The sequence below is a fragment of the Mustela putorius genome, unplaced genomic scaffold, assembly GCF_011764305.1.
Source record: "Mustela putorius furo isolate JIRA1106 unplaced genomic scaffold, ASM1176430v1.1 tig00000596_pilon_pilon_pilon, whole genome shotgun sequence".
Taxonomy (NCBI): Eukaryota; Metazoa; Chordata; class Mammalia; order Carnivora; family Mustelidae; genus Mustela; species Mustela putorius.
Window position 1 is genome coordinate 12255921 of NW_025421428.1, and position 24529 is coordinate 12280449.

Below are 24529 nucleotides of genomic sequence, written 5' to 3' on the forward strand. Positions count from 1 at the left end.
CTGTCCCCTCAAGCGGGGTCGTGGCTTCCGTCCCCGCAGTACAATGGCCCTGTGGCCGGCATATCAGCCCCCGCCACCGCCGCCGAGCACAGGCCACTGCCCAAGGACCACATGATGGAGTCGGTGCTGGTGACGCTCTTCTGCTGCCTGCTCACGGGGCTCATCGCCGTCGTGTACTCGCACGAGGTAGGTGGGGGTGGGCAGGCGGGCGCCGGGCGGGGGACCTGGGGGGTCCTCAGCCCTCCTGTCTCCGCGCCACACCCCTGGAGAGCCGCTCTAGAAAATGCGGCTAAACCAGTTTGTAACGAAGGTGTGAATGACTGAGGAGGCCCGGACTGGCCTCGGCCTCGGTGGGGGCTTGTGTTTCACGGGCTGGAGGCCGCCGTTCGTCCGTCCGCCCGGTTCTGCCCGCCGCCCCCTTCCCGTCTCCTCGTCCGCCCCCTGCCCAGCTGCCCGCCTCCCTGGTCTCTGCTCTCCCTCCGTCACCCACTCACCCCTCCATTATCTGTGAACTCAGTCGCTGTCCCTGTCTGTCCACCATCTGTCCATCCGTCTGTCCGTCCATCTGTCCATCCCCTGAATAGCTTCCTTCCGTCCGCCTGTCCATCCCCTGCATAACTTCCGTCCATCTGTCCATCCCCTGCATAGCTTCCTTCCTTCATCCTGACGTTCCTGACCGGGCACGGGCTTGGTCCCTGGGGACCCGGTGATGAGGATGTTCTGGGAAACCAAGTAGGCGAGGCCCCAGGGCTTCTGCGTGGGGCAGAGCTGGCCCGCGCGCCGGTCAGGCTCCCCCCATCCTAGAGCTGGGGGGTGGGGGGAGGGCGGCTCTGGGGACTGCTCGGAGGGGACTCGGGAGGCCACCACCCAGCCACCTGTGAGCTCTGGCTCCCCCACTAGCCTCATGGCCCCGGCTGAGCCTTTGCTTCCGCCGCTGCAGAGTGGGGGCGACAGTGCCCTAGGCTGGGGTCAGTGTGACGGTGGCCCAGGCTGTGGCTCGGGGGCCGGGCCCATGGCAGGGGCCCAGGGGCCGGTGGCCGTGGCCTCCGTGGCCGCGGCCACGTCCCGCGCAGTGGCGCGGGCAGGTCGCAGGCATGTCAGGGCATCGGTACCGCGGGCCGGGCGTTGGGAGCGCGGGGCTCCGTGTCCACACCCGCCTCCGTCTCGTTGCAGACACGCGCGGCCCTGAGCAGGGGGGACCTGGCGCAGGCGGAGGAGGCGTCCCGCAAGGCCCGCTCGCTCTTGCTCTTCAGCCTGCTCTTCGGGGTGTTCGTGTCCGCCGGCTGGGTCGTCTACGTGCTGGTGGCGCTCTACCTGCCCTGAGGGCCGCGGCGACGCACAGGGACACCCAAGCCGCACGGACTCTGTGGACTCTGAGCCCTGCTGGTGGCCACCTGTCGCCTACAGAGGGGCCCCGGGGGCAGGAACAGCTGGGGTGTGGCGCCCTCGGCACAGCCCAGCCGCGGCGGGGCCTCACCCCTCCCGGTGGCCCCCCCGGCCGCGCCCTAACTGACCTGCTGCAGGGCCCGGGCCCGCCGCAGCCCCCGGCCTCCGTGCTTCCTCCCGAGGTCTTTCGGGGGCCGCGCTGGCTCGGCCCCCAGGCGGCCCCCAGGGCCCTTGCCTCCCCCTCCCACCCGGCAGACCCCCGGAGGGACCAGAGCTCTCCTTGTCCCCCGAGCCGACTCCGGCCCCAGCCACCTGCAGCCCGGCCTGGTGACCGAAGGCAGAGCCGCTGGTGTTTCTTCTTCCCCGTGGGGAGCCGAGCGGCGTCCGCTCTCCTCGGTAGCTCCCGGCGGATGGTTCTGAGCCCCTGCCCCGACCCCGGAGCCCCGCGCTCTCATGCCGACTCCGGTGCAGGAACCAGGGCCCCCGCGTCTGGTCAATAAACAAGAGGCCAGCCCCAGGGCCGAGCTTCGCCTGCCGCTTCCCGGCTCCCGGGCGGGGCGAGCGGCAGCATCTGTGCCTCGCCGGGCTCTGGGGCTGTCCTGGCTGCGGTCACTGAGACACTGTCTGGGGAAGGCAGCTCTGGCCGGGTCTGTTGGTTGCTCCTGTTGCGTGGCCCCTCTGCGATGTGACCCGTTTCTCAGGGGGCGGCTTCTCCCCTCCGTCCCGCCTCCTGCTGACTCTCGCCGCCTGCAGTCTCCGGTCGGCCCCACTCCCACTCCTCCGGGCCCTGACTTTATCGCCCACCCATGGAGGCTCCCCTGGGGGTCCCCTGTGTGGCGAGGGCCACCCTGGCCGGGGAGCACTCAGGTCGCCCCAGAGGCTGCTGGTGGCCTGTAGCGGTGCACATGTGTGTCTCCGCTTCGTGCCTGGTACCCCCCGGTCAGCTGTGGTCCTGAGAATGGCCTTCCGCGCTAGCAAGGCTCAGAGCCGTCTGCAGAGAAAGGGGGCTTGGGGAGTGGGGCGCGGAGGCCTCCTGCAGCTTCCCGGCCCTTGACCTTCCCACTTGTCCAGGCCCCGGCCCCGGTCCCTGCCTTCAGAGAAGCTCTTCCCTCCCTTCCCCGGTCCTTCCCTTTCTTCTCTTCTCCTCCCCCTTCCTTCCTTCCTTCTTTTCTTTTCTGTTTTATGAATTTTATTTATTTGGCACAGAGCACAAGCAGGCAGAGTAGCAGGCAGAGGGAGAAGCAGGCACCCCGCCAAGCCAGGAGCCCGATGCGGGGCTCGATCCCAGGACCCCCAGATCACGACCTGAGCCAAAGGCAGGCGCTAACCCACGGAGCCACCCAGGCCCTGGAGTTTCTGGTTTCTTGAGAAAATTGGGATTTCCCCATCTGTAAAATGGGGTGGGAGCGGTGCAAGCTGATCTGGGAGTGGTGGGCAGACTCGTGGGGACCCCACGGGTGTCCCGCACAGAGCCTGGACCAGCTGCGTACAGACGGTGGGGACTTCTGTAGGGTCTCCCACAGCCAGAGGTTTTGAGAGAGCAGGGAGCAGGCCCTCACCATGGGCTGAAGCACAGCCCGGAGCTTCCCAACCAGGGAGGAAAAGCCATTCATGGCGTTTTCCTGGGAAGGTGTCCAGATCCTCAAAGGGGCCTGTGACTCGAGATAAAAACCCATCCGCATAGCGAGGAGGAAGTCCCCCACCCAACCCCACTGAGCCACACCAGAAAGACTGATCGAGTGAGATCAACTGTGCCCCGACCGTGTGACCGTGCGCGCTCACAGCCTGCAGCTGCCCCGGGAGCTGCTGTAGTCAGGACCGCTCGGGGCGCCTGGGGGCTCAGCTTGTTAATCCTCTGCCTTTGGCTCAGGTCCTGGTCCTGGGGTCCTGGGGTCGAGCCCCAAGTCAGGCTCCCTGCCCAGTGGGGAGCCTGCTTCTCCCTCTGCACCTCTCTTCCTCTCCCACTTGTGCTCTCTCTCTCTCAAATAAATAAAATCTTTTAAAAAAAATCAGGACGGCATGGCTTTGCCACAGAGATGGGTCAGTGAAAAATAATAGAAAGCCCAGAAAACATTCTGAGTGTGTAGATCTGTGTGTTAATATCTGATCGAAATGGCATTTTTTAAGTATTGGGAGAGTCAAGGAAGGCTCTTACTACAGAGTTGGTTATCTGGTTGGAAAAAATAATTCTTTATAATTACATGCAAAAACAACTCCGAGACGGGTTAAAGAGCTAAGTGTAAAACAGCCCTCCGCTGGCGACAGAGGATGGCGGGGGAGGTCTGCAGCTCGGGGCGCTGGGCGAGAGGGGAGGCTGCTTACCCTGGAAAGCCACGGGGAGGACGGCGTGTCCGGCGAGTACGGATGTGGACCGCGAGGTGGCTTCTGCCGTCAGCCTGGGGCCGACCGGACGGGATGCGCCGGGAGCTGGCGAGGGACTCAACTCGGACTCTCTCACTGCCGGTGTGCGCTGTCCCCGGTGTTTGTGGCCTCCTGCAGAATGCACGCACCACGTGCTCACATGCGTGTACGCGCAAAGAACAGTCTAGAAGGGTACCTTCTCGGCGGCTGACAGCAGCTGCCCTGGGAGGGGGCGGGCGAGGAGGGCTTGCGCGGTCCGTTGCTGCGCTTTCCAACGGGTGGGCTGGTGCGTTGTGTCCCTGAAAGGACCCAGAAAGGCGCGCGCCTTTGACCGGGCAGCTCCAGCTTTAGGGTTTGCAGCGGGGAGGGAGGAGTCTGTTTCCCGAAGCTTCCAGTCCGGCCTGGGAGACTTTTATCAGACCCTGTAGTCACCAGAGCACCCCAAGGGAGGGCGCTGGGCAAGTCCTAAATGTCGGGTGGAACCGAGGCGGAGCGGGTTCGGGTGTGACAGCAGAGAGGTCGCGGTCGCCTGGTGTCGAGGGGTTCGCCCTGGGCGTGCTGAGGAGAGGCTTTCCTGCGGTCGGGTGTGTGTGTGTGTGTGTGTGTGTCCGTGTGTCCGTGTCCGCTGAAACGTGCAAGGAGATGCTGCCGGCTGCAGCCCCCCAGCAGCGGAGGGGCCGGCGGCTGTCCTCCGTCCTGAAGCCCGCGACCGTCTAAGTCGCGGCGCGGGTGGTAGCGAGCCCGCGCCCAGGCCGCGGCACCTGCAGCTGCCGACGGAGGGAAGCGGCTCCTGATGTGTTCTCCCTGCGGTCGCCTGACGCAAGCGAGTTCTCGGTTGCGAGGTGCACATATGTCTTTTCCTTCGTGGATGAGCTTCTTGTGGCTTAGGAAAAATTCCCCTATTCCGAGGTCATGAAGCTATTCTCTTCTGTGGTCTTCTAGCTCTGGGTTCACTGGTGGCGGATTTGCACATCCGGACCTGTCAGCTCCCCGGAGTAGACCCCAGAGGGCTGTGTCCGTCTAGTGTTGTTCTGTGTCACACTTCGTGACTGCGGTGGACGGCTAAGTCTTGAAGTTGGGAACATCAAGCCCTCCCACCATCTTTACGGGTCTTGGCCATTTAAAATCATTTGTATTGTGCGCCTGGGGGGCTCCGTCGTTAAGCCTCTGCCTTCGGCTCAGGTCATCCTAGAGTCCTGGGTCGACCCAGCCCTGCATCAGGCTCTCTGCACAGCGGGAATCCTGCTTCCCCCTCCCTGATTTCCCCTGCTTATGTTCCTTCTCTCCCTGTCTCTCTCTCTCTCTCTCTGGCAAATAAATAAATAAATAAATCTTTAAAACCATTTGTCCCTGAGATCATGACCCAAGCCAAAGGCAGAGGCCTAACCTACTGAGCCACCCAGGTGCCTATAAAACCAATTGTATTTTTAATGAACTTTAGAATTAACTTGTCAATTTTCACCAAAATCAAGATTGGGATTTTGACTAAGATTGTTTTACATCTGTGGATTAATTTGGGAACAGTTGATATCTTTACAGTGCTAACTTTTCCAACAAAAACGGTAAATCTCCTTATCTGTTTAGGTGTTTTTTTTTTTTTCTTTAAGATATTATTTATTTGACAGAGATAGACCATGAGTAGAGGAAGCAGCAGGCAGAGGGGGAAGCAGGCTCCCCACTGAGCAGGAGCCAGACGAGGGGCTTGATACCAGGACCCTGAGATCATGACCCGAGCCAAAGGCAGATGCTTAATGACTGAGCCACCCAGGTGCCCCTGTTTAGGTGTTTAAAACATTTTCCCCTTGATCTTATAGTTTTCTGTGTAGAAATATTGTGTATATTTTAGTCTTCCTGAATATTTGCTTTGATGCTACTATGAATATCAGTTTAATATTTTTGTTATTTGCTAGTATACAGAAATACAATTGATTCTTGATTGTTGACTTTGTATCCAGCAAGCGTTCTAAATTCACTTATTCTGATAATTTATCTGTAGGTTCTACTGAATTTTCTGTTTATACAGTATTATCTGCATAACGAGTTGTCTCCCTTCCCAAGACTTACCCCTTTGTGCGTGTGTGTGTTTGCCCTCCTGCACTGGTCTGGACCTCTAGGACAATCCTGGGAAAAGGTCCCGACAATGGCAGTCTTACCTTTCTTTTTTTAAGATTATTAATTAATTAATTAATTAATTAATTTATTTATTTGACGGACAGCAAGAGAGGTAACACAAGGTTGGGGAGTGGGAGAGGGAGAAGCAGGCTTCCTGCTGAGCAGGGAGCCTGACGTGGGGCCCGATTCCCAGGACCCTGGGATCAGGACCTGAGCTGGAGGCGGAGGCTTAATTGACTGAGTCACCCAGGCGTCCTGTTACCTTACCTTTCTCTTTGTCTCAAAGGCAGGCTTGCAACATTCAGCCTTTTAAAAATAATAGGTAAGTTTTTTCAGATTAAGGAAATATCCTTCTATTCCTAGTTTCCTCAAAGTTAAAAAAACTGTGCATGGACATTGCATTTTTACTAAATTACTTTCATGTATCCTCTGAGAAAATTCTGATTTATTCTGTTAATGTTATGAACTGATATTGATTTTCATTTCTTTTTTTTTTTTTTAAAGATTTTATTTATTTATTTTACAGACAGAGATCACAAGTAGGCAGAGAGGCAGACAGAGAGAGAGGGGGAAGCAGGCTCTCCACTGAGCAGAGAGCCCAATGCGGGGCTTGATCCCAGGACCCTGAGATCATGACCTGAGCCGAAAGCAGAGGCTTTAACCCACTGAGCCACCCAGGCGCCCCTGATATTGATTTTCAAATGTTAGAGCAGCTTCTCACTTCTAGAATAAGCCCATCTCGATACGATGTATTATCCTTTCTGCGTGTCACCAGATTCAGTGTGGTTTGTGTAGGAGTTTTGCATCTGTGTCCCTGAGTGAGACAGACTGTGATTTCATTCCTGCTATGGTTTTAGTATCAAGAGTTTTGCTGGCCTTGGGGCGCCCGGGTGGCTCAGTGGGTTAAAGCCTCTGCGTTTGGCTCAGATCATGATCCCAGGGTCCTGGGATCGAGCCCCGCGTCGGGCTCTCTGCTCTGCAGGGAGCCTGCTTCCTCCCCTCTCTCTCTCTGCCTGCCTCTCTGCCTACTTGTGATTTCTCTCTGTCAAACAAAATCTTTAAAAAAAAATTTTTTTTTTAAATTTAAAGAGTTTTGCTGGCCTCATTACGAGAGTTCAGACATGCTTCTCACTTTCTTCTTGTTTCGGGAAGTGTCGTGTAAGATCGCAGTCCTTCCTCACGCGTCCCGGGAGAGGAGCGCTGAAACCTCCCACTGGGATCTCCTCTGTCTGTTCGCTCTCACGGTTCTGTTGGCTTTTGCTTTCGATATTTTGAGACTGTGTAATGAGTTGCATGTAGGCTTAGGGTTGAAGATACCAATACTCATGTATTGTCGAGTATATCTTTATAACTCTAGTAAGACCTTTTGCCGTAAAGGCTACTTCTGGTATTAATACCAGCTATGCTAACTTTTGGGGGGGCTGTATTTGTGGGGTGTATCTTTCCAGTTTTTACTTTCAACGTTTCTGTACCATTACATTTTATTTATTCCACAGAGAGAGAGACACAGTGGGAGAGGGAACACAAGCAGGGGGAGTGGGAGGGGGGAAGCAGGCTCCCCGCTGAGCAGAGAGCCCGATGCGGGGCTCGATCCCAGGACCCTGGGATCATGACCCGAGCTGAAGGCAGATGCTTAATGACTAAGGCCCCCCAGGTGCCCCTACCATTACATTTTAGATAAATACATCATGTTAACGGCATACATGTTAAAAAAAAAAAGAGTCTGATAGCCTTTCAACTGGAGAATTCAGTCCATTTAGTTTTTGGTTTTTGTTTTTTTTAAAGATGTTTTTTTTTTTTTAATTTTTTTTTTTAAGATTTTTTTATTTATTTGTCAGAGAGAGAGAGAGGGGGAGAGCGAGCGAGCACAGGCAGACAGAGTGGCAGGCAGAGGCAGAGGGAGAAGCAGGCTCCTTGCCGAGCAGAGAGCCCGATGCGGGACTCGATCCCAGGACGCCGGGATCATGACCTGAGCCGAAGGCAGCCGCGTAACCCACTGAGCCCCCGGACGCCCCTAAAGATGGTTTTAAAGTCTACTCTCTACCTAGCGCGGGGCTCGAACTCCCCCCCCAAGAGCAAGAGTCACATGCTGCACGGACGGAGCCGGCCAGGTGCCCCTGTTTACGGCGTTTTGTTTGTTTACTTATTTAAAGATTGTATTTATTTATTTTAGAGAGAGTGGGCGTGTGCAAGTAGGAGGAGCAGCGAGGGAAAAAGACTGAAGCGGACTCCGCAGCTCGGGGCTCGATCCCATGGCTGTGAGGGCATGACCTGAGCGAGACCAAGAGTGGGACCCGTAACCGGCTGCCCCACCCAGGAGCAACAAATAACGTGTTTGGTGCATCTGGACGGCTCAGGTTGAGCTGTCCAAGTCTTGGTCGGATGCGCAGTGGGGACCCTGCTTGAAGATGCTGTTCCTCTGCGGCCCCCCCACGTGCACGCACATGCTGTCTCTTTCTCAAATAAGTAAATCTTATTCTTTTGAAAGATTTATTCATTTGACACAGAGACAGAGATCACAAGTAGGCAGAGAGACAGGCAGAGGGAGGGGGAAGCAGCCTCCCCCCGAGCAGGGAGCCCGATGCGGGGCTCGATCCCAGGACCCTGAGATCATGACCTGAGCCGAAGGCAGAGGCTTTAACCCACTGAGCCACCCAGGTGCCCCTCAAATAAGTAAATCTTTAAAAAATGTGTTTGGGGGCACCTGGGTGGCTCAGTCAGTTAAGAGTCTGACTCTCGATCTCAGCTCAGGTCTTTTTTTTTTTTTTTAAGATTTTATTTATTTGACAGAGAGCACGAGCACAGGCATGGGGAGTGGCAGGCAGAGGCAGAGGGAGGAGCAGACTCCCTGCCGAGCCTGTTGTGGGGCTTGATCCCAGGACCCTGGGATGGTGATGAGAGCCAAAGGCAGATGGTTAACAAGCTGAGCCACCCAGGTGCCCCATTCTGCTCTGGGCTTAATGTCAGGGTCGTGAGTTCAAGCCCTGTGTTGGGCTCCTTGCTGGGTGTGGAGCCTACTTCGAACAAAACGTGTTGGGATTGAATCCCACCACCATGTCTTTGCTTTGTCCTGGTTCTACCTGTGTCACAGTTCGTTCTCTCTCCTTTCCTGGCTCCTTCTAGATCAGCTGGTGTTACTCCATTTCTTCTTGTTAGCTTGGAAATTAGACCTCCTTTTGCAGCTCTGGTGGTCCCCTAGAGAGTACGTATTGCCTTCTCTTCTCAACGCCAGGCGTTCTTAGCACTTGTATCTTCTTCCTAGACCATTTGAGAGCTAATTCTAGAACACCTCCATGCGTCTCCTTCCTGAGCCCTCAGCATCGTTAGGAGTGTTGAGTCTCTGTACTTTAAACCTCTAAGATGAGACAGTGTTGTTGTCTTACACACTTAATGCTCGTTTAGGTCGGTCCGCACATTGGCTGCTTTTTGTTTATTCCTTCCTGTACGTCCAACCTTCCGTTTGGCATTATTTTCCTTCTGCCTGGAAACATGATTTTGGTTTTTCTTGTGTTGGTCTGAGGACGCATCCTGTTTTTGTCCGATGATGTCTTGCTTTTTACCTTCATTCTTGAAAGATACCTGGAGTGGGTGTAGGATGTCGGCGGGTTGCTTGCTTTCAGCACTTGGAGATCTCATTCCGACGACTTCTGTCCCTTGCTTTTGCTGAGTCAATCATTGTACCTTTGAAGCTAACGCACCCTGTTCTTGCTTCTCTGTCTGCTTTAATATGTTCTGCCTTTGGTTTTCAGAAGTTTAACTGTGCTGTGCTTAGATACGGTTTCTTTTTAATTATCCTGCTTGGGATAAGGCTTCCTGAATCTAGGGTTTGATTTTTCTACCCAAGGACCAATCAGGAGACAGAAATGATGGAATAATTTGAACAGAGAAAGGTTAACAGAAAGGACTGTGAACTAGGACAGGAGAGAACTAGGAAGGTTGAAGGAGAATGAGGAGAGGGACCCCTGGGGCTGAGGGTGAATTCCTGCGGAAGCCGATGGTAGGAGGGCCCAGTCCCCAGGGCCGGGATCCAGAAGTCCCCGGAGAAGATGTGGTTAAACAGAAACTCACGGTGTTGCCCAGACCAGAGCGGGGCCGGGGCGGGGTGAGCAGGACGGATCCTCGGCGGTACAGACGGACCAACGCTGGTGGGTGAGCTGGTGCGTGAGCAGTTGGGAAGCAGCCTGCTAGCCGGGTGGCACACGTCCTGACCCAGGAGTCAGACGCTCAACCACCGGGGCCACTTAGGCGTCCTGCCCTGGGGCTTCCTCTGTTCATGCTGCGCGTCTCCTTGAGTCCCTGGTTTCCATCGTATGTGAAAAACTGGAATTGACCGGAGGCCTGGGATGCTGCTGCCTCCCCCCCCCCCCGTGAGGCTTCGTCGTCACCTGCTTTTGGCAGGTGCCGGGGATGCCAGGCGTCCGCTTTCAGGGACAGAGAGGATTTGACACGGGCTCAGTCCCTCAGGGCGGTGTACTCGTGGTCTCTCCCTTCGCGCAGAGCGGGCGTTCCAGACTCTTATTTTAAATCCCTGCTATCAGAAGCGCTGCAGAACTACCAGCTTCCTCCGGTGGAACTGGCAGGTGCCTTTACTATGTGGCCCCGAGGGTCAAGCTTACATCTCTGGGTTTCTGTCTCCTGCTGAAGCCAGGACCAATGATTCGTTCGTTGGCTGGCTTTCCGACAAATTCGGGCAGTGACTGAAAATATTCCGTACAGCTTTCCTCGCAGGAGGGCTGGTCTGAATCACCAAGTCTGCATCTACCAGAAGTAGAAATTCTTACACATTTTTAGAATAAACTTGTCAAGGACCATATGACATCTTTTTGGAATTTCTCTGGATGCTTCTGATGTATACATTAACTGGGAAATGAATGACATCTTTGAGAAAGTTAATCTTCCCACCCACAGAAGATGTCCCCCTCTCAGTGTATTTTTAAATAAAATCTTATCATTTTTAATGTACACACTGAGGTTTACTGGATAAATGACATGTTTCAGGTGTACAGGGAAGCGTCCGACACTTGTGTCTCCTGTGAAATGATCACCACGGTGAGTCTGGTTAACGGGTCACCATACGAAGTTAGATGATGACTTTGGAGATCTACTCTGTCAGTGACTTTCAAGCGCCGTACAGTGTGGATTCCTCACATGGCCGGTCCTCTCGCCGTGGCTCAGAGCCAGAGGTTTGGGTGTCTGTCCCTTTTAACCCCGCCCCCCCGTTCTGCCTGCCTCCATCCTCTGCCTCTGGCCCCCCGGAGCAAGCAGCGAACTCGGCGATGCGTGTATCTTCTTGAGTTGGTGCTTTCTTCACCTCTGGATAACTAAGGGTGGGCTGACTCGCTGGCCATGGGGTAGTTCTGCTTTCAGTATTTCTGGGAACCTCCACACTGGCTTCCATGGGGCTGACGCCGGTTGACGCTCCCGGCTCTGCACCAGGGCTCCTTTTTCTCGACCCTTGCCAACACTTGTTGCTTTTCATCCTAGCCGTCCTAACCAGCGTGAGGGGAGAGCTCATCGGATTTTTTTTTTTAAGATTTAAAAATAATTTATTGGACAGAGACAATGAGAGAGGGAACACAAGCAGGGGGAGTAGGAGAGGGAGACGCCGGCTTCCTGCTGAGCAGGGAGCCCAGTGCGGGGCTCAATCCCAGGACCCTGGCTGGGATCATGACCTGACGAAGGTAGACGCCTAACCGACTGAGCCACCCAGGCACCCTCATTACATCGGTTTTTGCCATGAAGCTGTAGAAGTCCTTGTGTAGTTTGGGTATTAGCCCCACATTAGGTATGATTTGCAAATATTTTCTCACATTCAGTACGGTGCCTTTTCATTTTGTTGATGGTTTCTTTTCCTGTAGAAGCTTTTTAGTTTGATATAGTCCCGCTTGTTTATTTTTACTCTTGTTGCTTTTGCTTTTGGTGTTAAATCCAAAAAATCATTGCCAAGGCTGATGTCAGGGAGTTTTCTGCCTATGTTTTCCCCTAGCAGCTTTATGGTTTCAGGTCTTCAATTCAGGTCTTTACTCTATTTTGAGTTAATTTTTGTGTATAGTGGAAGAAAGGGTCCAGTTCCATTTTTTTTCTTAAGTAGCCTCCACATGCAGTGTGGAGCCCAATGTGGGGCTTGAACTCATGACCCTGAGATTGAAGATCTGACTGGAGAGAAAGAGTTGGATGCCTAACTGACTGAGCCACCCAGGAGCCCACATTCAGCTCCATTCCTTTGCATGTGGCTGGTCAGCCTTCCCAGAACTATTAATGAAAGACTCTCTTTTCTCCACTGTCTGTTCTTGGCTCCTCTGCTGTAAATTAATCAGCCATATATGCATGGGTTTATTTCTGGGCTCTCTGTTTCACGATGGGTGTGTGTTTATTTACAGTCTCTTTGAGATATAGTATGAAATCAGGGAGTGTGATGGTTTGTTCTTTCTTAAGGTTGCTTTGGCTATTCAGGGTCTTTTCTGGTTCTGTACAAATATTAGGATCCCCGTATTTCTGTGGAAAATGCCATTAGGATTTTGATAGCAATAATCTGTGCATTGTTTTGGGTAGAATGGACATTAAAAAAAAAAGATTTTATTTATTTGACAGAGACACAGCGAGAGAGGGACCACAAGCAAGGGGAGTGGGAGAGGGAGAAACTGGCTTCCTGCTGAGCAGGGAGCCCAATGCAGGGCTTGATCCCAGGACTCTGAGATCATGACCTGAGCCAAAAGCAGAAGCCTAACCAACTGAGCCACCCAGGTGCCCCTAGAATGGACATTTGAACAGTGTATTTCAATCCTAGGTACTTTCTTTTTGATGCAATGTAAATGTGTTATTAATGTCCCTTTTTGATAGGTCATTAGTGACTAGAAATGCAATCGTTTTTTTGTGTGTTGGTTTTGTATCTTGCAACTTCATTGAATTCATTCATTAGCTTCAAGTTTGTTTTTTTTTTTTTTTTTTTTTTTTTAAATTCGATCCCAGGACCCTGAGATCATGGCCTGAGTCGAAGGCAGAGGCTTTAACCCACTGAGCCACCCAGGCGCCCCAGCTTCAAGTTTTTTTTTGGCAGAAAAAATCTTTTAGGGTTTTCTATATATAATATCATGCCATCTGCAAATGAGTTGTACTTCTTCCTTTTCAACGCGGATGCTTTCTGTTTCTTTTGTTGCCTAATTGCTGCGGCGAGGACTTTAGCACTAAGTTGAAAAAACCTGGCGAGAGTGGGTACCCTTGGCTTGTTCCCAAGCTTGGAGGGAAGACTCAGCTTTTCACCAGTGAGAATGCTGCCAGGTGCGGACTTGTCCGATTTGGTGGCCTTTCTTATACTGAGGTATGTTCCCTACACCCACTTTGTTGTGTTTTTATCATAAATGGATGTTGACTTCTGTCACTTTTTCTGCATCTATTGGGATGATTCTATGACTTTATTCCTTCCTTTTGTTAGTGCAGTGAGCGGATCACATTGACTCTCGTGTACGTTGACCCGTCCCTGGAATCCATTCCGCTTGGGTCATCGTGTGCGCGACACTTTCAATGTATTGTTGAATTTGGTTTGCTCTCATTTACTGAGGATGTTTGCATTTGTGTCAATCAAGGCTGTTGGCCTGTGATTTTCTTTTTTCTTAAGATTTTATTTATTTGACAGAGCGAGCACACACAAGCCAGGGAGTGGCAGGCAGAGGAAGCAGGCCCCCCCGCTGAGCAGGGAGCCTGATGTGGGGCTCAATCCCAGGACTCTGGGATCACAGCCTGAGCTGAAGGCGGACATGTAACCAACTGAGCCACCCAGGCGCCCCGGCCTGTGATTTTTCTCTTCTGTGGCATCCTCGTCTGGTTTTGCTATCAGCGGGATGCCTCGTCAACAGAGTGTGGATGTGTTCCCTCTGCTTCTGTTTGTGGAAGTGTTGGAGGAGGTCGGCTGTTCGGTAGAATTCACCAGTGAGGCCACGTGCTTCTGAACTTTGGTTTGTTGTGAGGTTCTTAATGGACGGACTCCGTCTGCTCCACTCACTGGTCTGTTTGGCTTTGTTGTATTTTCACAATTCTGTCTTGTATGTTTGTAGGACTTTGTTGATCTCTTCCAGGTTGCCCGGTCATTGTTACATAATTGTTCATAGTGTCTCTTTATGATTCTTTATATTTCTGTGGTATCTGTTGTAACATCAATTTTTTATCTTTTTAAGCAAGCTCTAAGCCCAATGTGGGGCTCGAACTCGTGACCCTGAGATCCAAGGTCCCATGTTCTACTGACAGAGCCAGCCAGGTGCTCCTTCTCTCCCCTTTTTAGCTGTAACATCATTTTCATTTCTGAGGAGTCTCTTGGGGAGTCTAGCTACAGATTTGTTAATTTTGTTTCTTTTTAGTCTCTATTTCCCATCTTTGTTATTTCCTTTCTTCTCCTAGCTTTGGGCGTCATTTGTTCTTCCTAGTGGCTGAGGTTGTTCACAAATCAGGTTGTTGATCTTACTTTTCTCCCATCACCTCAGAACTGCTTTTACAGCACCCTGTACCTTTGGTACGTTGTGTTTCCATTTTCATTTGTTCAAGGGTTTTTTTTTTTTTTTTAAAGATTATTTATGTATTTGACAGAGGGAGAGAGATCACAAGTAGGCAGAGAGGCAGGCAGAGAGAGAGGGAGAGGAGGAAGCAGGCCCCTGCTGAGCAGAGAGCCTGATGTGGGGCTCGATCCCAGGACCTTGAGATCATGACCTGAGCCGAAGGCAGAGGCTTAACCCACTGAGCCACCCAGGTGCCCCCCACCTTTTTTTTTTTTTAAAGATTTTATTTATTTGAGAGAGAATAAGAGACACAGCATGGGGGTGGAGGGTCAGAGGAAGAAGCAGGCTCCTCACTGAGTAGGGAGCCCAGCAAGGGACTTGATCCTGGGGCTCCTCCAGGATCATGACTTGAGCCAAAGGCAGACACTTAACTGACTGAGCCACCCAGTGCCCTGTTCAAAGAATTTTCTTTTCTTTAAGATTTTATTTGAGAGAGAGAGAGAGAGAATGAGAGAGAGTGCAAGAGAGGGGAGAGGGTCAGAGGGAGAAGCAGACGCCCTGCTGAGCAGGGAGCCGGATACGGGACTCCATCCTGGCAGTCCAGGATCACAACCTGAGCCAAAGGCAGTCGCTCAACCGACTGAGCCGCCCAGCGCCCTGTTCAGGGTATTCTGATGTCCCCTTTGGCCCACTGGTTGCTCACTCTCCACATAACGCTTGTCCAGTTTTCTTTTTGTAACTGGTTTTTGGTTTCATATAATTCTGGTTAGGAAAGATGCTTCATGTGATGTCAGACTTCTTAAAAATCCTTAAGACTTGTTTTGTGGCCTGACATGTATGTTCCATGGAGGAGTCTCCATGTGTTTGGGGATGTGTATTCTGTTGCTTTGGGATGGAATGTTCCATCAAGTCCATCTAGTCTAATCTGTCCTTTAAGGCAGACGGTTCCTAGTTGATTTTCTGTTTGGATGATCTGCCCACTGATGGGAGTGGCGTACTTAAGTCCTCTATTATTCTATTGCTGTCCTTTTCCCCCTCTAGGTCTATTACTATTTGCTGTGTATAAAGGTGTTCTTGTGTTGGTTCTTATGTTGGTACAAGAGTGTTTACAATTGCTCCATCCTCTTTTTCGGAGGATAATGGTTTCACTTAAGGCTTATGATGCCAGCATAAGTGGGAGCCTTCAAGAATTGGTTTTTAGTTGTTGGTTGTATATTGGAACATATTCAATTTTTTTTTTTCCCCTGACTGCACAGCTACCTACCTTTGAGGATTCCTTTATTATTATTATTTTTTCGAGAGACAGGGCACAAGTTGAGGTGGGGGGGGCAGGCAGAGAGAATCCCAAGCAGGCTCCATGCCCAGTGTGGGAATGGAGCCCAGGGAAGGACTCAAGTCTCAAGACCCTGAGATCATGACCTGAGCTGAAATCAAGAGTTGAATGCTTAACTGAGCCACCCAGGCACCCCTAGTTTTTTTTTTTTTTTTTAAAGCCCAACATGGGGGACGCCTGGGTGGCTCAGTTGGTTAAGCCACTACCTTCGGCTCAGGTCATGATCCCAGGGTCCTGGGATCGAGTCCCGCATCGGGCTCCTTGCTCAGTGGGGAGCCTGCTTCTCTCTCTGCCTCTGCCTGCCTCTCTGCCTGCTTGTGTTCTCCCACTCTCTCTCTCTAAGAAATAAATAAATAAAATCTTAAAAAAAAAAAAAAAGCCCAACATGGGACTTGAAGTCAAGACTGTGAGATGGAGAGTCACACGCTCTACTGTCCCAGCCAGCCCAGCCTGGTAGCTTTCCTTAGTAATCTCGATTTTCCTTTTCCCTGCTGCGTTGGCTAGCTTCTCCAAGAGAGCGGTGGACAAAGTGACAGCAGGTCCTTAGTTTGTTCTGATTTTAACGGGAATGCTCTGAGTATTTTAACATTAAGTATAACGTTTGCATGGAATTTCTGGAAGGGGACTTTGATCAATTAAGTTTTTGATTTCTAAGAGTTTTAAATGAAAATTTCTAACAAAGGCCGAGGTGATTATATGTATTCTTCCTTCAGTTTGTTCATATGGTACACTCAGGAGGAGCTAGGCCATGTTGTGAACGTTTATAAACCCAGCAATCTCGGTGGGTTCGCTCGCACAGGGTCACTTCTTATGTGAAGTCGAGTTGGGGACGGTGGGGGTGGTCCCTGTCTGGTTCCCTCCGTTTAGAGCTCTGCCATCTCAGCATCTGGACTCGAAGTGTGTCCGGGTGGGGAAAGAGTGAGCATGAAGGGGGCACCCATGCCGAGTTCCCAGGCCCAAGTGACATGTCTCGCCCCTTGGGTCTCATGGACCTCCCTGTGGCGGATCTGGGAAGCACATCTCCCCGGTGCCCAGGAAGCAGAGGTTCACCAGGTGGGGGCACCCGGATAAGCTATGGAGCACGAAGGTCTGGAATGGTCGCCAGCTCACTGACATTCCGTCCTTACATTTAAGGGTAAGCCCAGCGTGGTCAGGGGGTATGGACTTCTATATGCTCCTGGCTTGGGGTTGCTAAGATTATTTTAGAAGTTTTGTGCAAGTATTTGCCTGTAATTTTCTCGGATGGTTGTCTGGGTTTGATGTCAAGACTATGTTCTACTCGACGAGTTGGGAGGTGTTCCCCTTTTTGTTCCCAGGCGCGTGTGCTTAAGACTAAAGCGACTTGTTCGGCATGAATTGTTGGTGAGCCTGTGTGGACCGGAGGTCTGTGAGCGGAGTTCAGGTACCTCCTCATGTGGCATTTACCATGGCTGTCATGGTTCGGTGGGGTGGGGGGTAATTTAGTTAAGAGCGTGAATGAAGGAAGGGGTCTGCGGAGTGCTTGGGACCCACATCTCTGTGTGTGCGCGGAGAAGTGATCGTACCAGACCCCGTTCCAGGTATTAACTCACTGCGCCTTCAGAGACCTGGGGGGTAAAAGCTGTCACCACCCCAGCCCCAGCTGGGAAGCCTGGGCAGCAGAGCGGGGGCCACTTACCTAGCGTCACACGGCCTCTCACTACAGACCCAGGACCGGAGCCCGTCTTAGCCAAGGGTGAAGTTCCTCCAGGGTGTCCCCAGCAAATGCGGAACCAGAATGACCCATGCCCTGCCTGACTGGGTTCCTAAGTCACGCGCCCCTAGTGGGTAAGACAAACTGACGAAGGAGGGGTGGTTTCCGGGAATGTGCGGGGTCTGCCTCTCCCGCTGCTGGAGGGAGCTGTGCGGAGCCCCTGCACCCCTCCCAGGGCCGGACACGGATCCGAGGTCTGAGCGTGGGGGGGGGGGGAGGGAGGTGTCACTCCCAGGTCCTCTGCTCCTGAGCTGCTGGGTTAAGCACGCAGGTTGCTTGTGCCGTGTGGGGGTGGCGGTGGGACCCAGGTGCTTCTCCAGTTTGAGGGCAGCGGCGTGCCCTGCGGTTCTGGGTGGCAGGTTCAGCACAGATGTCTGCACCCGGCCTGTGACCTCCTGGTCACCTGCAGGAGAGGGGCCAGCCCAGGTGGTTCTTGGTACTGGCGGCTAGTAGAGGACTCAGCAGCTGACCGCCTCTCTCAGATGCTGGGGGTGACACACAGGCTGGGTTGAAGTCCAAGGGCTCGGCACAGCAGGAGATGTAGCCCCGTCAGAGCACAGAAACCGGAACGTGGGGGGCTGTTTCCAAACCTGTGCATGCTGCCTCGGGGCAGGCGGGACACAGAATGGTACAGAAGGCATGCCTTCACAGCCCCTGCTTTAGGGGCTTTGGAAAGTAGCTCCAGGTACCTCTGTGCCCCCAGAATTCTACCCTAGAAATTTCAGTTTTGACCAGCAGGCTGGGGAGCAGTAGGGGACGTGCACTAATCCACTTACGGGGCACAAGACGGGGAGAGAAAATTCCAGATGGGCTGGTGGCCTCGGTCCCACCCTCCCCAAAGGGCAGAAGCCCCGCCCATGGGGGGGCAGCTCTATGGTCACAAGGACGCAGCTTTCATCCGTGTTTATTCTCCTTTCGTATAAAAGTTACAGGTTTGAAATGTCTGCAGGAAGATACCACCATCAGCCAGGTTAGTGGGGATACATATATATTACAATGTAATAGGGGGAGGCATGGAGTGGGGGGAGGTGCTTCTGAAAGGTTGGGTTCCTTCTGACCTGGCGTGCGGCCGCCCTTCCCTGGCTCCAGCACCGCCCCACAGGGAACACTGGGTACTGGTCCCCCAGACCGATCAGAGCCCAGATGAGTGGCTGGCACGGGGTGGGAAGCCTGCCAGGAAATTAAACGCACACGGCCCCTGCGGTCCTCACGCAGGGACCCCCGTCCCCCACACTGCCTCCCTCTGCCTGGCAGGGCTCCCAGAGGGGAGGGGCCGGAAGGTAAAGCCCCCATCCCCATCCGCGGACGGGCGTGTGAGATGCAGACCGACCCGGCATGAGTATTTGGGCCGTGGCGGCCGCCCCCCCGCACGCAGCAGCCTCTGGCAGCGCTGGGCCAGGCAGGGGCAAGACGGGAAGGGGGAGGATGCGACCTCAGTGAGGGGACTCCTGCCCCCGCACTGAAGAACAGCGACCACACGCTTTAAATAGGAAAGTGACACGTTGGGCCCGAGGCAGCCAGAGCACTGCCCGAGGGCGCGCCGCTGGCATTTCACACGTTCTCCCCTCTAGGTCCAGGACCCCAAAACGAGAGCGGAGAAAGCTGCTCAGAACCCAGGAAAGACTCAAAGTGACACGGTTGTTTAAGAAGTTCGACCCTGGCATTTGCTTGACCAAGTGAAGGCAGGTGAAGCCTTGGAGAAGCCAGCACTCAGTCAGCCAATCAGGACCCGAGGGGCAGGGGGACAGCGGCCCCTCCGTGTGCGGGGACCGCCCGGCGGACCTGCCTCCGACAGTCCACCTCACCAGTGAGTGCGGCTTCCAACCAGGAAGACGGGGAGAGCGAGCGGTCCCCGGGGCAGGGGGTAGGAGCCGGGCCAGTCAGCCTCAACAGGCACCTCCAGAGCCACGGCCGCCCCGTCTGCTCAGGGGCGCCCCGTCCTAAACCGGGCAGAATCGCTGCGCACCGGGGGGGGGAGGTCAGAGAGGCACCCCTGGGCCCCACCAGGATGGAGCAAGGTGGGAAGGGAGCCCCCGGGGGCCGGGGGACAGGAGACGGGAGTTTAAGGCACACAGCAAGCGACAGAGGAGGGACCTCGACAGAGGAGGGACCTGGGCCTTCCCCGGACAGAACCGCCCCTCCGCTCTCCGACTTCATTCACCCGGGAGGACGTCCGGCCCCGCTCGCTAAACCTCCACCCTCCCTTGCTCCATCGTCTGCCCCAGCTCCCCCAAGTGCCGGGCGGTCGGGGAGGCGAAGTGCCGGGAGGAGGACGGTTCTGAGGGCCGGTACCGTGACGGGAGCCCCGGCCCCGGCGCTGCTGAAAGGCCACCTGGTGAACCTTTCCGGGCCACGTCAAAAGCTCACACCATCTTGCATGAAGCAGCAGGGCAAGGAAAGTACAAGGAGCCTCTCGGGTCTTCTCTGCTTCCTGCCGACCCGACTGACAGTCCCTGGGGTACAGCCCCCACCTCTCAGCGTCCACTCATTTGTCACGGCAGCCGATTCGGGAGCCTCAAACGGAAGGGAGGGGTGAAGAGAGTGCCAGTGTGCCTTGGCCTGCCGCTCTCCCGTGCGGCTCCCAGGCCAGGGGGTGGGAGGGGGTGAGGAAGACGGAAGTGAAAGCAGAAACCGGAACCAAAACCAAAGCACGGGCTCACAAACCAGGACCGAGACCTGCCTGCTGGCTCCACGGTGGGCCTGGCGTCCGCTCCCGTGGAGAAGAGGAGCCGGAAGCTGCTGGGGCTCCTGCCCGGCACAGCAGAGGGCTGGCTGAGCCCTGGGGCCGGGACACGTGCAGCCTGCCCGGGGCCAGGTCCAAGGTCCCTCCCGGTCTGGGCAGCCCTCAGAGCCTCTCTCGAGCGCTCTCCTCGCTCACGGCACCTGCTCCTAGGTCTTCTCCTCCCGGTCTGTTTTTCTCCTCGTGATGTTCCTAGGTTTGATTTTCAGAGAGAGTTCCCACAGGGCCTCCTCCGCCAAGTGGTCGCTGAAGTCATTGAAGAAGTTTATGATGTCCTCATTTCTTCGGATATCATAGTGCCTGTGGGGGGCCTCCAGTCAGGACCGGCGTGGGGCCAGCAGGCCAGTATGGCCTCCCGGAGGGGCCGTGCGCATGGTCCCGGCACCCGAGCACCCCACAGGCGGAGGGAGGGCTGGTGGCAGGAGCTCGCTTGCCCTTCTGCACGCTGCCCTGGGGACCCCCCCATTCCTCGGGCCCCCGTGCTGCAGTCTCCCTGGGTGCGGCGGGCCCCCACCTCGGTGCAGACCCTGGTGTTCCTTCATCCCCGCCCTCCTCGCGCCTTGGGGGGCCCGGCGCGAGCGCCCCGGTACTCACGCCTGCTGGAAGCACCGCATGCTGTCCAGAATGTTGAACTGCTGCCACCGTTTGGAAAAATTCACCTTCCCGTCAATATAGTCTGGGTTGCCCAAGTGAACAAAGGTGAGGTCCTGCAGGATAAGCCCCCTGGGAGGACGGAGAGGCCCGGTCACTGCTCTGGAGAGCATGTCTGGCCTGTGTTGGTCTCTTCCTGCGTGAACTCCTGACCCAGAAACTCTGGGTCCGTGGGAAAGCCAGCTCGGGTGTGGGAGGAGCCTCGTAAAATTAATACATGAACAGGAAAAAAAATAGCAAACCCAAAGCCCACGAGAGAACGTGAAGCCGTAAGGTGAGTGATGGGGCCCAGGTGACACACAGCTGGGAGCCCAGCCGCCACCCCCCCGGGAGAGCACGGTAGCAGCCCCCGCCCGAGGCCATTGCGGAGTCTTCTGCTCCCTCATAGAGGTTCCCCGCGTCTACCCGCTTAGTAAGGGCTCTGGCGACAAACTGGTCTAGCTTTGACTTTTTCCACTATTGCCTTCAGCTTATGTGACGAGGGCTGTTTCCGCGTTTCCTCCATGCCTTGGCTCACCGTGGGGAAACGCTCTCGGGGCTCCTGGGTGACTGACTATAAAGCCCTCCGGCTACTGTAAGGTGAAGCCAAGGCAGAGGACCCTTGGCGGCAGGGCGGGGGAAGAGAAGTCCTGTTCCCGGAAGGAAGCATCAGTGGGCTGGGAGACGGGAGACTGGACCCTTCCTTTCTGTTCAAAACACCTCCGTGTTACAGTTTAAAACAGAAGTCCAACGTCTGAGCTGGAAACCCTGAAGGGAGGGTCTCTCTCTCTCCCGGTATGTTCCCCCCTCCCTGGGGAGCAGCCAGCAGGGCAAAGCTGCGGGGGGCTCTACTCACAGGTAGGGGATGCACGGGGGCTCCACCTCGGAGAGGGCAGCCCGGTAGGCACGGAAGGAGGACGAGCTGTCGATCAGTGTGCAGTACTCAGCCAGGCCCTGGGGGGGGAGGGACCGTGTGTGAGACCCTGGGGCCTGCCTCGGCTGCAGGGAGACCGGGCCTACTGTGGGAACGGGCTCCCGGGCCCGTGTGTGCCCGCCGCAGAACCCTGGCTCCAAGCCCCCACTGCCCGTGGCGTGTACGGGGCCTGGCGCCGGGCCTCCTGCTGGGGGCCGCCCCGCACTGTAACCCGCGGGGAACTCTCGAGCACACGGGACCGGTGCCGGGACCGGTGCCATCCCCGGCTCCGAGCCGGTCTTGGCTCCTTGCTGCACTCAAGACAGAGCTGCCGAGGCTTAGCAGGCGACCTGGGCGCCCCCCGCACACAGCAGGCGCTTCTGGCCCACCCACCCCGCTCGCCTCTTCACCTGTTAGCTACCTGACCAACACAGGCCAGACATGCGTCACCTCTTTGGGACCTCCTAGCTGTTTCTGTGGCAGCCACGGTGAAGGTCCCACACTTCTCCAAACCAGACTTACAACTGTCCCTTAGTGTCACCCCTTGAGGGAACACCTGGGTGGCCCAGCTGACATCCAGCCCCCGTGGGCTCTGCCTTTCTTCTCACGGAGCCTCCCCACACAAGGATCGAGGTCCTCACCGGGCCTCCCCAAGGCCCTCATGGTCCAGAGCAGGTCCCCTCCCCAGTGACACGGGCCGGCCTCTGTCCTGCTGCTTGCGCTTGCCAGTCTCTACACGCTTCTGTGCCTCTGCCCAGGGCTTCCCTTCCCGCTCGGAAAACTCTCCCTGTTTCGGTCTTGGTATGACTGACCCTTCCTCAGGGACCTCCCTGACGCCCGAACGGGCCACACCACCCCGTCCTTGCCCTTTTGGCATTACCCTAAAGAAATCAATAGGTCTGGCCTGTTCATAGTATGTCCCTAAGTTCGAGTGCTGCCGCCAGCCCAGAGCAGCCCCTCTAGAAGGAAGCAAGCAGTGAAGCAGGGACCCAGGTACGGGCCCGCAGCCAGGCAGCAGGACCCTGTGAGGGGACAACCCCAGCACCAACCACGCAGCCCCTCTGGACCCAAAGGTCGGACATAAGCCACAGCAAGCCAAGGGGCCGGGGGGTGGCTGGCGGCCAAGCGGACACCTGAGTGCCTTCCCCCAGGGCGGGTCCCCAGGGCCGGCCTGCCTCCCTCCCGGCCACTCACCTCCGAGGTCTGCTTCTGCCACTCCAGCCTGCGGATGGGAGCCGAGTCCAGTGCTGAGAGGATGGCCAGGTAGGAGTTAAAGTTGTTCAGCTTCCGTAAGTGCTGCAGAGAGAGGGAGAGGCGGCCATGAGGCAGGCCCAGAACTCCTGGGCGGGGTCCAAAGGAGCCAACTCCGGGGATGGCGGCCGCCGCTACCTTCATGATCTTGATGAACTTCAACAGCAGCCGCTCCCGGTCCTGGGCTTTTTCTTGTAACATGATTATTGACCGGACCCTGTAAGACCAAAGGGCAGAAGAGCTGGCTGAGCTGACTGGTCTCCTTTTAGACCCCTAGGTGGTCCTGGAGGAGAGGGAGAGACACCCGCACCACATGCCCGGGGCTTCCGAGACACCAAGCACAGCCCCCGATCTGTGCTCTCGAGGAGCTCACAGCATCCCAGGGACAGGCCAAGAGGTCACACACAGTGTGACAGGGACCTTGGGCCACGTGTGCTGAAGGACACTTTGGAGCATCCAAGTAGACTTTCCTGATGAGCGCTGACCCCAGCACTCTTGGATCTGGAAATGCTCCTCCTATGGCCTTGGGACTCCCTTAGGAGACGAGGGAGCATGGCGTTAGGAGGGTACCTTGAGAACCTCGGCGGCCACCACAAGCCCAGCCTCGCACGAGGACTTCACCGTGGCCTGGAGACCCTGTGGATTCACGGGGGGCCACTGCCAGGGCATCTGGAGCAAGCGCCGCCTCTGCTGTGTCTTTGGATCCAGTGCACACCCTGAGGACTATGGCTCTGGGGGGCCCTGCGCCGCCTCCTCGGAAGTCCCCGAGGGCTATGGCAGAGGCGGTACTCAGGGCTCTGTGCAGCGTCCGCCTGCCTACACACCACCACCTCCCAGGGCGGCTTGCTACGGCTCAGCTCACGTTGCTGGGGAGCGGAGCAAAGCTGGCAAAGTGGGACATGACCCAGGTCCCCTCCAACAAGCAGTCCTCGCCACGTTTAACAACTCATAGATGTTCCGGCAGTGGGCGCAGTGCTGGCTGCGTGGCTACCCCCGCTCAGGAGGCACCTTCAGGTCATGTCTTGAAAAGCTAACCATTCTGTTACATGTTGTAGTATAAACACATCTTTGGCTTCATTTTGCTTTAAGAATTCAGGCCTAATTAAAGTATTACTAGAACGTACGCCTTTGCTGTTCTCTTCAGGCAGCAGCCTGTGAGGCTTGGCCCTGAGGCTGCCTGGCAGTGGGGAGCTGGGCAGTGGGGAGCGCGGAATGGCACCGCAGACACCCCTGTCCCTGCCGCCGCCTACGGCAGACATTACCAATCGATCCTGGCACTCCTTGCAGCCGCCCCCTCAGCCAGTGGGCTCTCTGCTGCCTGCAGTTCCCAAGTAATGCCCAGGGCCTCGGAAGGAGCTGGGAAGAATAGGGCACCTCCTCCTGTGGGAGGGAGAGCACGGGGACCTGGCCAGACGCGCTGCCAGAGAGAACCGGGACTTCGCACAGCCACCCCTTCTTACCAGTAGGACATGTTGTTGAAGTGCTCCGTGAACTGGGTCAAGTTTGGGCTCTTCTCCTCATTCTGCTCTTTTGCCCAAAGCAAAACCTCTGGAATCTGGAAAAGGAAGTAGACTGGATGGAACTA

The 24529-nt window shown here is 55.3% G+C and overlaps 2 protein-coding genes across 20 annotated transcripts in view; one reads left to right on the plus strand and one right to left on the minus strand.

Annotated features, from left to right (window-relative positions):
- PRRT1B (proline rich transmembrane protein 1B) overlaps positions 1-24063 on the plus strand; it is a 36542-nt gene extending 12479 nt beyond the window's left edge. Inside the window, exons 3-6 of one of the 3 annotated variants that reach the window (XR_006607461.1) lie at positions 40-186; positions 18337-18380; positions 18982-22956; positions 23214-24063. Coding sequence is in view for 1 of the 3 variants with exons in the window: in XM_045082634.1 (XP_044938569.1) it covers positions 40-186; positions 1174-1323 (297 nt within the window). In the remaining 2 variants the exon portion in view is untranslated. Of the gene's footprint in view, positions 1-39; positions 187-1173; positions 2600-18336; positions 22957-23213 lie in introns of those variants that run through there. The other 2 variants (XR_006607460.1, XM_045082634.1) reach the window with 2 other exon arrangements.
- Positions 18299-24529, minus strand: part of RAPGEF1 (Rap guanine nucleotide exchange factor 1) — a 134268-nt gene continuing 128037 nt past the window's right edge. For all 17 annotated transcript variants that reach the window (XM_045082629.1, XM_045082628.1, XM_045082633.1 and 14 more), the window contains 6 exons: positions 24405-24499; positions 23083-23161; positions 22888-22989; positions 21637-21734; positions 20745-20873; positions 18299-20450 (listed from right to left, as the gene is read on the minus strand). In XM_045082629.1, coding sequence (XP_044938564.1) covers positions 20300-20450; positions 20745-20873; positions 21637-21734; positions 22888-22989; positions 23083-23161; positions 24405-24499 — 654 coding nt within the window. In that variant the 3' untranslated portion in view covers positions 18299-20299. The remainder of the gene's footprint in view (positions 20451-20744; positions 20874-21636; positions 21735-22887; positions 22990-23082; positions 23162-24404; positions 24500-24529) is intronic.